General features: G+C 34.7%; 2 protein-coding genes across 3 annotated transcripts; one reads left to right on the top strand and one right to left on the bottom strand.

The window, feature by feature from the left end:
• Positions 1–383: 383 nt before the first annotated feature.
• Positions 384–3,871, bottom strand: LOC105184925 (rhythmically expressed gene 2 protein). 2 transcript variants are annotated; one of them, XM_011144051.3, is made up of 3 exons: positions 3,799–3,871; positions 1,513–1,849; positions 384–1,029 (listed from the first exon to the last, which is right to left on the bottom strand). In XM_011144051.3, the coding sequence occupies exons 2-3, from the start codon at positions 1,792–1,794 to the stop codon at positions 547–549; spliced, it is 765 nt and encodes a 254-aa protein (XP_011142353.1). In that variant the 5' UTR covers positions 1,795–1,849; positions 3,799–3,871; the 3' UTR covers positions 384–546. The 2 variants fall into 2 exon arrangements, with proteins under 2 accessions (XP_011142353.1, XP_025157432.1); XM_025301647.1 differs by lacking the exon at positions 3,799–3,871 and having other exon boundaries at positions 1,513–1,945.
• Positions 3,872–3,922: 51 nt separating this feature from the next.
• svr (Carboxypeptidase D svr) lies at positions 3,923–14,279 on the top strand. The gene is made up of 15 exons (XM_011144045.3): positions 3,923–4,545; positions 4,621–4,862; positions 4,972–5,127; positions 5,313–5,488; positions 5,569–5,716; positions 5,955–6,052; positions 8,021–8,526; positions 8,678–9,145; positions 10,271–10,542; positions 10,834–11,008; positions 11,082–11,458; positions 11,606–11,747; positions 11,834–13,304; positions 13,445–13,618; positions 13,946–14,279. The coding sequence occupies exons 1-15, from the start codon at positions 4,108–4,110 to the stop codon at positions 14,074–14,076; spliced, it is 4,974 nt and encodes a 1,657-aa protein (XP_011142347.1). The 5' UTR covers positions 3,923–4,107; the 3' UTR covers positions 14,077–14,279.
• Positions 14,280–14,579: the final 300 nt, after the last annotated feature.

Below are 14,579 nucleotides of genomic sequence, written 5' to 3'. Positions count from 1 at the left end.
TATGACTGTGTACAACGGAAAAATATAGTTGTCCTTCACATCCTATCTTCAAACTTCTTATAAAACAATCTAATATATAAATCTAGTATATAAATCAATAACCTAAACAGTAAAAGAATATACATATTTATTAGTACCATATAATTAATGTTATATTTAACTATTATAAAAAGGATTCACATTGAGTGACAATATTACCATCGTTGTAAAATAAATTTTATAATAGGAATAAATTCAATAAAAATATAAATTGGCACAATAACAAACCTATCATTACATCACTAAAAGCATTTATACTAATAAGCAAAATAAACGAATTTATCAAATAAATATATCTAATTGAATTTATCAAGTAAATCTACAAAGAAGTAGAATCGATAAAAACATTTCTTTGGCCCCAAAATTTCCAGAACGCAATTTTTTTATTGTATAATCATATTGAACTGATCATCATCTCATCATCAATCATATCTAACAGGTTTGATCAAACAAATCTAATACAAAGAAATTAAATTTTAAAAAATTTTCATATCAAATGACATCATTTCAAGTTGTCACATGATCAGATGCGAGAACCTTTTCAAAGTAACACTGAAGTTCTTTTAAATTATTAAATACATCTTCTTTGGGTATTTTGTCATTGATCTTTTCTCCTTCATTATGTTTGATTAACAATGCATTCCAACTGGCACTCTTCGCACCGAAATAATCGTTATCGACTGTGTCACCGATATGCATTGCTTCTTGAGGTAAAATTTTCTCCTTTCCGGACAACGTCGTCAGTCTCAAAGCCTCATTGAAGATTGGCAAACTCGGCTTCTCCATACCGAAGTCGTAGGAAGTAAGGACAAAGACAAAATATTCGCGAATCCGTGTATCTTCAAGGATAGATTCGAGACGTTGGTCGAAGTTCGAGATGACCCCGAGGAAGATGCCCTTGCTTCGTAAAAAGCTGAGCAGCTCCACAGCACCCGGATACGTGTGCCAACATCGGGCAGTGGCGTAGCAGCTTATCAGACTGTCGGCGACCTGTGATGATAACAGCGAAGTTAACGATAACAGACTTTCGTCGAGCAATCCTTGTTCTCCTCTAATTTTTACGTTTTATATATCATAATCTATGTTATTTCAAGTAAAAAAATACAATGTTCCTTATTAACATTGTTATTGCGAAGATGTTTGCCTCTTACGTTTTTTGTCTTTGCTTCATTCTTTGTTTTTTTTTTAATATGATACCGCTAGCATTCCCAGACAGCACACGGATGTCCATTGGACGTCCGTTATATGTCCATTTTTTTTACAAAAGACGTCCATAGGACGTACGTTTGTCACAACTTCGGACATAGGACGTCCGATGGACGTACATCGGACGTCCTACAGGTCCGATGTCCAATAAGGACATCCTTGTTACGTCCAATTTATGTCCACGGACGCAAATCGGACATACGGACATGAATTGGACGTGAAACGTACATCCACTGGATGTCCGGTGCTGTCTGGGATTATCATTACCTTGTTTAGAGTGTCCTGGGACACGAAGGGATGCTGATCCTTGAAGACCTCGTGGACGATGGTACGCCACCAATTTTCCCATCCCAATCCTGTGTGTCGACCGAAATTCGGATGCTCCGCCGTGAGCCGGACGAAGTTACTTTTGAAATTTCGCGCCAAACGAAGCGAATCGACATGGAGGCCATATTGGCGGCCAATATCGACGTAATGCTCCAATTTGGTCATCAATAGTGTTCCTGTCACATCGAAAGTTACGAGGCGCGGTCGAACACGTGGAATCATGGTTTTTGATAGTCCCTAAATAGAAGGGACTCACTCAAACCACTTTGTGGTTTTCCTGAAAAACAAGAACAGAACTGCGAAATCGCAGCAAAAATGTCACACACACCCAAACTGCATTTCGATATTCACTGCTGTACTGTACTGAGTACAGAAAATCTATAGTTCATGTCACGTATACTCTAGAGTTTCAGTACTGGCAATAAATATTGGAACATATCCGAAATGCAGTCGGATGCAGTGCAGACAAAACGAACAGGCCTAATTAGAGATAGGTGTAAACAAGATATAAATGAGAACTCGTCATTTAAAATTCTCCAGTGTATATCCCTCAAAGAGTCCGACTAAATGCATTTTATGACCAATATATATATAGTCAAGCAGATGACATATAAGAAAAGTAAATAAAGGGTCTTTCACAACAAACCGTTAGTTATAGTTAATCTTAAGCCATAAGCAAATTGACCAACCACAGTCGATTGTTCCAACAAATGATCGAGCCCAGACAGTACCGGACATTCAATGGATGTACGTTTCACGTCCAATTTACGTCCGTATGTCCGATTTACGTCCGTGGACATAAATTGAACGTAACAAGGATGTCCTTATTTGACATCGGACCTGTAGGACATCCGATGTACGTCCATCGGACGTCCTATGTCCGAAGTTGTGACAAACGTACGTCCTATGAACGTCTTTTGTAAAAAAAATGGACATATAACGGACGTCCAATGGACATCCGTGTGCTATCTGGGGAGTGTGGTTGGTCAATTTATTTACGACTTACCTAACTTGTAAAGATTCTTTTAGAAGTCGCATGGATATATACTTACACTATTTTGTTATTATTTCGTTATATTTGCAACATGAGGCCACTAAAACTAATTTGAAATTAGTTTTTGGCTCCTGTAGACCCTTAAAAGAAAGATAACAAAGCTCTCTCTCTCTCTCTCTCTCTCTCTCTCTCTCTCTCTCTCTCTCTCTCTCTCTCTCTCTCTCTCTCTCTCTCTCTCTGGCAAGATTTTCACAAAATCGCTCGTATGTCCGCACTTTTATTAGAGGATCTCTAATGCAAGTATTTGGTAAAACATTTAGCGAACATAATACAGTTAAATAACTTTTAACAGTTATCAATGACTTAGAATTATCAAAGAAAATGATCGATGATGAGAAAAAACTCTGCTTAGAAATATATAATGCTGAAAGAGTCAATTTAAGTTTATCTCTCTAGATCCCTTCGTTTTCGAAGAACTTCCAAACTAGCGCATCAAGTTAGAACGAAACAAGTATATTTTCTTTCACTCTGATTTATTGTATTAATGCACACATAGTTTAGAAGTTCTTCGAAAATAAATAGGGACTAAAAAATTCTGGACTAAAAAATTTAAATTTAAAAGTACAACTATCAGAGGCCTTCTATAATAAGCAATTAGTCATAAGCTATAAGCAAATTGACCAATCACAGTTGATTATTTCAAAAATAATCGGATGGTCAATTTGGTTACAACTTATGACTAATAGCTTATTGTAGAAGGCCCATCACACACATACAAACATACACTTAGAGACATCTTCAAGAGATTACAATTTGAGTACCAAAAGTCTTTTGTTCGCCTCCGTGGCGGTTGGATGTGGTTCTTGTAATTACGCATATTTTTTGATCGTGGGGACTGCGTGTCCCTGTTTTTTTTTCAACTTTATACTACTGGAAAATGGCGTATGGACATTGCTGAATGCAGTCCGGAGCCATATATCGAACTGAACTGAATTTGAGTACCAAGAAATGTCACAATACGAATAGAGTCAGTAATATAAATAATAACTCAGAAAGAGAAAAAGGGAACAATATATATGATACACAACATATAATATACAACACATACAATAAATTTTTACATATATAGACATTGCAAGTGCTTGATACGTTTAAATTTAACTGTATATATATAGCGATTATTATAATGTAATTATGCCTTCGGTTGTGCATATTAATGCGTATGTACGTACTTATAAAAGCGTCACGTGTTAAGGTCTGGTTTCTACGTCTGGTTTTGCAACAAAGATAGAAGTGTTACCATATGATCGTTTCAATTTCCAGGGAGTCCCCCCTACTCCCTACCCGTTCATGACATCTGACTGACGTGCGACGCGTGGCTTGCGTCACTGCTGTGTTATATATACTACATATATATATGTGACGTAGTATATATAAGCGGTGTAGGAGGATAAGAATCGCGCGATATGAGTCTGTGAAGATAGTGAGGTGTGATTATTCGTGTTTTTCCTTTAGCATTTTGCGTAAATAACGTTTTACAAATGGGTGACAAACTGCGTGCCGTTTTTATGCTTATTTGCATCGGGTTGGTAAATGGTTACGCGTTAAATGTTGGCGAGCAAAACGATCTCACTACGTCCTACACGCATTATGATGAGCTGCAACAGTTGCTCCACTCTTTGGCCGATAAGTATCCTCATCTGGCCAGGGTCTTTTCCATCGGAAAGTCGGTGGAAGGTCGGGACCTCCTGGTGCTAGAAATTTCGGAGAATGTCAATCATCGTAGTCCCGGTGAGCCTATGGTTAAATATGTTGCTAATATGCACGGCGACGAGGCTGTTGGCAGGCAACTGTTGATTATCCTTGGCCAATATCTCCTGAACGAATATGGAAAAGATGAACGCATCAGTCAACTGGTAAACCGCACTGATATCTACCTGATGCCTTCAATGAATCCAGATGGTTTCGAAAAATCAGTGGTAAGACCATGTTAAATGATACAAGAAATGACAGAATGGCCTGAATAGTAGTAACCTGAAGTTTTCATATTTCAGGAAGGGAAATGTGAATCTAAGGAAGACTATTCAGGAAGGGAAAATGCCAACCATGTTGACCTAAATCGTGATTTTCCTGATCAATTTGCAAGAAGAGGTCAACTTAGAAGAGGCAATTCTGTATTAAATGGACGTCAAAATGAAACCATTGCTATGATGACCTGGATTTCCAATGAACCTTTTGTACTTTCTGGTAATCTTCATGGTGGTGCTGTAGTTGCCAGCTATCCATATGATTCTGGGCAAGTATATAATAGATTTATTCTTATAGTTTTATATTACTTATATTTGTATGTCACTTGTATTTTTAGAAATCTTATTTGTTGCTTACTGAAAAATTAATTTTCTCAGGATCTCTAAGTCATGTTGTATAGAGAGTAAAAGCCCAGATGATAATTTATTCAAGTATCTTGCCCATGTTTATGCGGACAATCATTCAGAAATGCATAGAGGTGATGCTTGTCCACCAGATATATTCCCAAACGGTGTTACAAATGGAGCATATTGGTAAACAGTCATATTATAATGAAAAATCAATATTAATTTTCTAGAAATTCTGTTCATGAAATGATTAGACATTATTGTTATTGAAAGATTTAAAGAAAAAAGATTAATACTGTTTATTCTGCAAAATTAAGTTGCTCATAAGATTATAGTCTGTTATGCTATAAAGATTCTTGAATTTTTAAAAGGTATGAAGTAATTGGTGGAATGCAAGATTTCAATTATGCTCGTTCTAATGCATTCGAAATAACATTTGAGCTAAGTTGTTGCAAATATCCACCTGCTTCAACAATATTATATCAATGGGAACTCAATAAAGAATCTTTGATTAAATATTTGGAACAAGTACATAATGGAATAAAAGGTAATGTTCAAATATGAATTATTGAATTGATTGGAATAAAATATATATATTCATACATTGTTTTTGTTTTTTTATTATAGGTTTTGTGTATAGCAAAGATGGAAATCCAATACAAGAAGCAAATATCGTTGTGGAAGGAATAAATCATAATATAACAACTACAATTAATGGCGAATATTGGCGTTTGCTTCTCCCAGGAACTTATTCGGTTTATGCTACTGCATGGGGGTAAGTACATATTGTAAGAAATAAATATATAATTATGTATATAATCTCTATTTAATTTATTGGTAGATAAAGCTATTTATATATACAGCTATTTTTTATATAAACATAAAATATTTTTTTTTGGACAATACATAGAAAAATTATTCAGGATAATAATTTCAAGCATAATCCGGTGCATTATCAATCCAAAAACTTTAATATATTTATTTCTTCATTATAATACTTGCTTTCTGTTTAGGTATGAACCCAGTGAATCGGTAAATGTTACTGTATTAAAAGATATACCAATGATTCTCAATTTTACATTAAGCAGCAGAGAAATGTTTTATGATCAAGGTAAAACTGATACAAATTATCCACAAGTACTACCACTTTTTAACAGATTTCCTGCACTTTATGAAATGTTAATGGATTATGATAAATGAAATTATGATACATATATATATCAACTAATTAATTATGCCGTTCTCGTGGCTATCGCTTATCTAACATTTACTTTCTTTCAAAGTCATAACAAGCTACTGTTGACTAACACATCAGTATTATTCATTTTAACAATTAACACGTTTTGTTGTTACTTAAATCTCATCTAATATTAAAATTCTTATGTTCATATGTATAATTTTCAGAATATTTTATTAATCGACATTTTATTTTGTTGTTAAATTTATTAGAACGTTTGTTGTGTTTATTTTATTTTACAGCAAACAATTAGTATTGTGAGATTTGGATGTGGTGACATCTAAATTTCTGATGCAGAATGTTTCACTGAATTGGACATAACATTTTTTTATTTTATAATATTTTATTAAGAGAAATAATATGCAGACGCGCGATTATATATAAACACATATACACACAAGGTATAGAGAAATTAACTATGTATGGCAGAGGAAAGGAATAGAGTTTTAAATTCATTTTTTCTCATAATTTGTATACATAATTAAGTAAGAAAACAGTTTTAACTATATTCCAGTTTGTGTGCAGGACGCATACTGTTACTTATTGCTCACTATTACTTACTATTACATACTGTTTACATTTTTAATCATTTACATATTATTTTTACTAATATTTTTTTATTTATATTTAAAAATCAATAGATATACGTAAAGATATATGCACCACGATAAAAGTAAATAATGCCCTGCCTGCAAATTGGAAAGTAGTGCATTACAATATAATAGTGCGAACAAGATTTAACTCAGACCAAACATATCTTTACAATGATAATGATTACCTATAACGTTATAGATTAATTATATTTTGAATCGTATTGAAATTTTTACATAGAGATATAAACTGTTATATTTTGTGATTTATATTTTTTCGACATATATATTACATATATATTCATGAACACAAATGAACAAATCATAAAAGGCAAAGCATTTTTTTCTTTAATGAGAAGAACATTGTGTACACATTAATCTTCAAGACACATTTTATTGTTAGTTTTATAAAATTATTGCCAATTAAACAAATTGCACTATTTAAATAATATAGATAACTGAACAAATATCAATGTTGCCAATATATTAATTAACTATTATATAAAGATGCATTTAAATAAAGCTTTTAGATGCTTTAAACAATTATTTCCTATAACAAGATCTCATTATTCTATCTATATCTTTGCTATTTAACAGAGTTAGCTAAAAAGACAGATTGTAAATGGAGTAAGTGATGTTTAAAAGTAAGACCTATATAGATGACAATATGGAATTTTGTCTTTTTTATTTTTTATCGGAAACAACCGCAAATATATAAAATAAAAGAAAATAAATGTACTGTACTTTGCATGTAATGTGTAAATTACATAGTACTGCCAAAATACGATTTATTGTATTAGGAATTATATGAATAAACGTATGAAAACGTGTCTCAATATGGGCGATATTTATAATCTTATCTTATATAGTGATATATATGTTCTAATATTTTCCATACAAAAATATGTATTATTCAAACCTAGAAATAAAAAAAGATTGCATTCGTCTTAACCAATGAGTAACTCTCAATACTTGTCCTTTTCCTCTTAAACTCATACCTGCATTTGTTGTCTTTATAAATGTTTAATTTACAAATATTAATTTCTCTTATTTTTCTCTGTACCTTGTGTTGTATATTTGTTAATCTTGACGGTATTCTTCAGTATTTTATGTCTATTTTCAAATTTGCATCTATATAATTATACACAAACACATTCCAATATAAAATGTTAATCGATTATTTTTATATTTTTCGATTTTATATGTTTGCTTTTTATGGACACAATCGTAATTATGTATTCGTACGACACAGGCGAAGATGCAGTCGAAGTCGAAGAAGTAATGAGAACTATTGACAAATATGGTTTTTACCATGACGTGAAATTCAAGCATCACAATTACGTGGCGATGGAAAAATACTTGAAAGAGTTGCACGAGAATTATGCTAACATTACTAGACTCTATAACATAGGAACCTCCGTAGAAGGTCGCAAACTTTATGTTATGGAAGTTACGAAGAATCCCGGAAAGCACAGTCCTGAGAAGCCGGAAGTAAAATATATCGGAAATATGCACGGCAATGAAGTAGTGGGCAGAGAAATGCTTTTGTTATTACTGAGATACCTCTGTGAGAATTATGGTACCGACCAAAGAGTTACACGGATAGTGGAGACTATCAGACTTCACGTAATGCCAAGCATGAACCCCGACGGATATGAGATTTCCACAGAGGATGATGCTTATGGAATGAAGGGCAGAGTAAATGCTAAGGGAGTGGACCTCAATAGAAATTTCCCCGATCACTATGTCGTTAATAATGTACGTCGATGAAAAGTACTGTATATACAATAAGTGCTGTGATACACAACAATGCAATAATATTTAATATCTGTTTATATTGCGCTGAAACATATTGAAGCTATTAACTGCCAATTAAACTTGGCCATACTTACGCGTCGGTTGCTTTTAGTTTAATCGGCAGCAGCAACCCGAGACCAAAGCAGTAATGGATTGGATAGCAAAAGTTCCGTTTGTTCTCTCTGCAAATCTTCACGGAGGCGCATTGGTTGCGAATTATCCTTACGACAGCGGGCCGCAATCTGTAACCAAGACCGAGATATCAACCCCGGACAACGACGTCTTCAAAATGCTAGCATTAACGTACTCCAATGCTCATCCTCAAATGCACCTTGGAAAACCTTGCCCGCCGATGAAACTCTATGGTCCGAAGACGCTTCTCGAAGAGCATTTTCCCAATGGAATAACAAATGGCGCTGCCTGGTATCCTGTCTCTGGTGGCATGCAGGATTACAATTATTTACATAGCAATGATTTCGAGATCACTCTAGAAATCGGATGCGTCAAGTACCCAAACGCGAGTGACTTGCCAGATTATTGGTTGGAGAATAAGGAGCCTCTCCTTCGCTTCATCGAAATGGTATGCTTTTTCAATATTAAGAAAATAAATATATACTTCCCGATAGAGAAATTGTTAAGAAATTGTATAATAATTTATCATGAAATGAAGAATAATTTTACAACGATTGCGTTGAAATGATTCGCCATAACGTAACGGTTTTGTCGAAATAAAATTTCAGACTGATATTTGTCCAAAATTAGACCATTTTGAAATATTTTTCCTGGATGTCATTATATAATTATTTCAATATTTAATAATAAAATCACAAAGCTTTTAATATTTTTCACAATATAGTGCGAGAATAGCATTTTGTAACATTTTTAAACAAAATATTTCAATACAAATTATAAAATTAGTTAAATTTTCATAAATTGAAATAAAAAAGAAGTTTTAAATGAATTATATAAATATTTAAATAAACTTTATATTTATTTTGTTTAAATCGTTTAATGTTTATATGTATTAAATATGTTTTATAATCGCTTTTATAATGCTTATGTATATTAAAAATGTTTTATGTTACAATATTTCAAAATTATAATTTAGAAATAATTATATATTTTTTATAAATATATATGTGAATTAATATTTTTATTACAATTATATATTTCTAAATCTTTAAAAAATATAATATTACTTTCTCTCTCTCTCTCTCTCTCTCTCTCTCTCTCTCTTTCCCTCCCTCTCTCTCTCTCTCTCTCTCTCCTCCTCCTCCTCCTCCTCCTCCTCCTCCTCCTCCTCCTCCTCCTCCTCCTCCTCCTCCTCCTCCTCCTCCTCTCTCTCTCTCTCTCTCTCTCTCTCTCTGCCCCCTCTCTCTAATATATTTTTCAATCAGTTTCTTTCCAAATTTAGTGTTACAAATTCTGTTAAAATTAGCGATTAGCGATTTTTGTTTAAATATGGTTTACAAATTAATTACGCAAATAGTTTTATAAAAAATGAATATTTTTACGTGCATGTTTTTAAAACATTTATGTAATTGCAACATCGCAAATTTCATGCAAGATTTTCTTCATATCATTTTGTCATACAACTTCAAAAATGTTTCTTTATACGATTTTTCTCTATGCGGAAAGTTGGACAGGAAAAATATTTCGGATGGTAACCTTCCCTTTTTTTATTGCATCTGTACTTTATTTACAGTCTCGTAAAGGTGTGCATGGTATAGTGAGTTCAAGCATTGGCACTCCTATATCTCATGCAAGGATCTCAGTGGAGGGTATAAAGCACTACATCTACACTGCTGAAGGAGGTGATTATTGGCGATTATTGCTACCAGGGAATTACAACATAACTGTCTATGCAGTAGGATACGAAACACTTACACAAACTGTGAACGTACCTCACGGTGAAGATATCAGGGATGGAGAAGTGTTGTTGGACTTTACACTAATGCGTGACGATCCTCTACATTGGTACGTTTATTTCGTTAAAATATTACTTGTGCGAAATGTATTTGCTTAACGTACACATTTTTGAAACGCATTACGAAACTGAAATGTCTTTGAAAAGATGGGAAGCTAGGCGGAAGAATTTGTCGAATAAACTGATATACTTTTCCAAATGTGTTCTCGTCTTTGGATTGGAATCTTGCGAAATGAAATAGACTGGGAAGAATAAAACGTCGCAAAATTATTCAAGTAGTTACACGAAAAGAAATAATATCAAAAATATTAATTGACGCTTTATACAAATATTTATTGCAGGTCGTCCGCGTATGATTTTGGACTGAGAGCGAATTTGCTGGATGGTTACTTAAAGAATTCAGAGCTGAACGCTAGATTCAGTCAGTTGGAGAATCATCAGCCCGATGTCGCGGAGTTTGTAGCTGGTGAAACGTTAGTTAGCATGGCTATTCGCTCATTGAAAATCACGCATGATGTGAGTTTGGTCTCAAACAACTATATTCGCATTCCTGTAACTCATGCTATAAATCTAAAATCGTACCTTCCAGATCGGGTCACCTGATGAAAGAAAATTCCGCGTCGCTTTGGTGGGAGGATTATTTGCCTCCCAACCGGTGAGCAGGGAAATTTCGCTACGTTTGGCGACGCATATCCTCATGGGAAATCAGATTGGGGATCCACCTATCCAGAGGATACTGGATAATGCTATATTGCATTTTATTCCCGGTGTCGATCCAGGATTCGACAACATAAAAGAAGTCAAAGATTGTAATCCTGTAGTCAAGGATGAAGTAGGAGAAAAATTATTGTCAGCAAGTAATATGTCCGAGCGTATAGACGTGATCACAAATGCATTTAAGAGAATGCTACAAACTGAGAGTTACGATGTTGTCGTGATATTAAGAGGTGGAGCCCCACAAATTGGGTAATGTATATGAAGAATATAAGATTACACATGAAAAGGAGAGCAGAGCGTTTTGCTTCTTCTATTGTCAAGAAGAGATACGGACATATGTTTCATCAAAACAGAAATCACATATCTGCGTTTCATGAGTCGATCTTTGCTTTTCAGTTATTCGTACGATGACTTAAGTGTATTTAAAACACTCGCCGAGGACTATGAACATTTCAGACACAAAGAGATGAGCAGCTATATGAGCGACAGTATGCAACGTTTGGCAAATTTTATACAGCGCGAATATAACACGCCAATGGTAACTATAAAATCTCTTGACATCTTTTCTACTTATCTGCGATATCACTAAATGCGTATTTCAGATATAAAATCACCTGTTTGCAGATAAGCGTAAGCCTGTCCTCTTGCAAGTATCCGCTCGCGAACTCCATCCCTATCATTTGGCGCGAGAATCTGCAACCGCTGATGAAGCTCGTGCGGAGCCTCACGAGCGGTATCCGCGCGGCAATAACGAATGAGTACGGTGTGCCGCTTCGAGAAACCACTGTTAAAATAGGAGGAAGAATTTACAAAGTATCAAGCAACATGGCTTATTTCAAGACGATACTCATACCGGGTAATTATACGTTAACAGTCTCCTGCGAAGGATACAATACGCGAGTATTACAAGTTGACGTGACGCCGGAGAACATAACAGATATCGATATCAAGATGACACGGAAGAACGCAGCACAAAACGAGAAAGTGGTGCCTGAGAACTTGAGTGCCATAAACCGCGTTCTGAGCGACCTGAATATGAAATATCCTCAACGAACAACTTTACACACCATTGGCAGAAGCGTGACAGGACGCAAGATAATGTGCTTGGAAATTAGCTCTGATAATGAGCAAAAGTTAATAGGACGACCCGCCATTGTGTTCTTAGCTGGCACACTGCGAAGTGAACCGGTGACGTTTGAAGTGCTCTTACATTTTGCCTCGTTTCTCTTGGACATGTACAAACAAAACATCCGAATCATAAATTACGTAGATAATTTCTCTATATACATAGCACCGGACTTCACCACCGATTCCGATGAGGATCACACTTGCTCACCGCCATTGAAAGGCTTGCAGTTCTCGATCCACGATAAACTCAATAACGAGGCGACAATAATTACGAATTGGCTGAAGGACATTAATGCGGTGTTAGCCGTAAATCTCAACAGCGGTTCGCGACATGTAGAAATTCCATTGGGAAGCAACTACGGAAACGCACGCAACCAGACGTATAAAAGCGCTGACGAAGATTTGTTGCAGCACTTAGCTCGCGTGTATGTTAACGAGAGGGCGGGCAAATTGTCCACAAATTCGAAGTGTCAGCGAAATTTGAATATCGCTGACAACAGTGTGATACACGCGGGAGTAGGAATTGGCGGAAAAAGAGGGAATCCGTTGATGGATTATGCCTACTTCAATACGAGTACTTTAATGATGGATGTGTACGTTACTTGTTGTACCACTGACAACTCGGTTGTCGTGTGGAAAGAGAACAAAGATAGTTTGTTGGCCTGCATAGAGGAAATAAGTAAAGGCGTGAGAGGATACATCACCAACGAGAACGATTTGCCGGTTGAGAATGCTGTGTTGTCTTATGACAAATCACCGCATCTTATTAGAAATAGAAAAGCGGGCTCCTATTCGATCCTACTACGGCCAGGAAGTCACAATATAACAGCCACGGCATCCGGATATATTAAACAGACCAAACTCGTTTCCACATCCGACGTGAAGAAGTTTTCGAGGTTGATGTTCAAGCTCATTCGTGACGATAATATCATGGGAATACCTAGATTAGCATTCGTTATGTTGACAGGTAAACTAGTCATAAATATCCCACGAGGTCGACATAACTTGTGAAGAGAAAGAAATGTTATTATTTGAAAGAAATATCGACTATTAATATAGTCATTGAAATAGATTCGCGGTATGATGCGATAAATAATATGATTGCAGGTACGATATGTTTTGGCATTATCTTGTGTGGCATATGTATTTTCATGAAATGTCAATCTTCGGAGAACTCTGAGAAAAACAGAAAAGGATATGCGTTTAGCTTATTGAAAGATGGCACTAGTTTCTTTGACGATGACGAGAAGGAAGTTGAAATATTTCGAAGACCAGTGGATGGTATATATGTATCTATATTATAACACTACAAAATAATATTATTGAGTTGGGCTGAAAGAGTTATACATTTAAAAAGTAACTCGTCACTGTTACCGTTATTCAAGAAATAACGAGTCGTCATATTATATATATCGTTATATATAACGTATATATTATATATAACATTATATATTAATTTTCTCACTAAGTTTTGAAAATATTTTTTTAGAATTCGCTTCTGTCCAGAATTTGTTAAAAAAAGATTTGAGATTTTGAAAACGTATAATACATAAGTGTATCTGTAATATTTAGTGTACCAATACTAATTTTTATTCTGTCTTAATTTAGTTTATTCCACGAACGATAGTGAAGTTACCAAGCCATATTACGACGACGATAATAGTTCCGAAGACGGCAGCGATTTGGAGTTTATTCGGCCTGAACGAGAATGGAATGATAAAATGCTACAACAAACGTGATAGCATTTTTATACGATATGAGGTTTATTGCAATGCATAGGATAAATTAATCGAGGTTTGGACAAAGGCTTAATTAATTGTGTTCAATGTTCAAGAAAGAAATTTAATAGGAGTAGTACAATATCGAAGTTTACAAGATGAAAAGAACAGGGTCCAAATATATTTAAAAATATGTATTTACAACAGCTACATATACATATATGTACTACATCTATAAGAGAGAAAAATGATAATTATTTACAAAAAAGAATTCCACCTTACAAATTGTTTCCATTTTGATGTACGTTATTCAGGATAGAAAGTTGAATCGTCTATACGTTGAATCATGTTGATGTCATATAGTTCCTATCTAATAGCAAAATTTACAAAAGTATATTTTGCACAATGTCTGCTGCAAGCTCTGTCAGAAACTTGTTAACAGAAATATAACAGGATCTGATAATAAAATATGATGACAGCAGAAATCGAGCAGGATCTGTCGCTCCTGCAATGTACTTGAATGG

This window comes from Harpegnathos saltator, unplaced genomic scaffold, assembly GCF_003227715.2.
Source record: "Harpegnathos saltator strain DR-91 unplaced genomic scaffold, Hsal_v8.6 scaffold436, whole genome shotgun sequence".
NCBI lineage: Eukaryota > Metazoa > Arthropoda > Insecta > Hymenoptera > Formicidae > Harpegnathos > Harpegnathos saltator.
Note: the sequence above shows the minus strand (reverse complement) of the source record. Positions and strands in the feature narration are given on the sequence as shown.

Coding starts and splice junctions, on each gene's coding strand:
- svr (XM_011144045.3), top strand. CDS start 4,108: ATGGGTGACAAACTGCGTGCCGTTTTTATGCTTATTTGCATCGGGTTG. Junction 11,748..11,833: donor GCGAATATAACACGCCAATG/GTAACTATAAAA, acceptor ACCTGTTTGCAG/ATAAGCGTAAGCCTGTCCTC. Junction 13,305..13,444: donor AGCATTCGTTATGTTGACAG/GTAAACTAGTCA, acceptor ATATGATTGCAG/GTACGATATGTTTTGGCATT.
- LOC105184925 (XM_011144051.3), bottom strand. CDS start 1,794: ATGATTCCACGTGTTCGACCGCGCCTCGTAACTTTCGATGTGACAGGA. Junction 1,030..1,512: donor CCCAGGACACTCTAAACAAG/GTAATGATAATC, acceptor TTATCATCACAG/GTCGCCGACAGTCTGATAAG.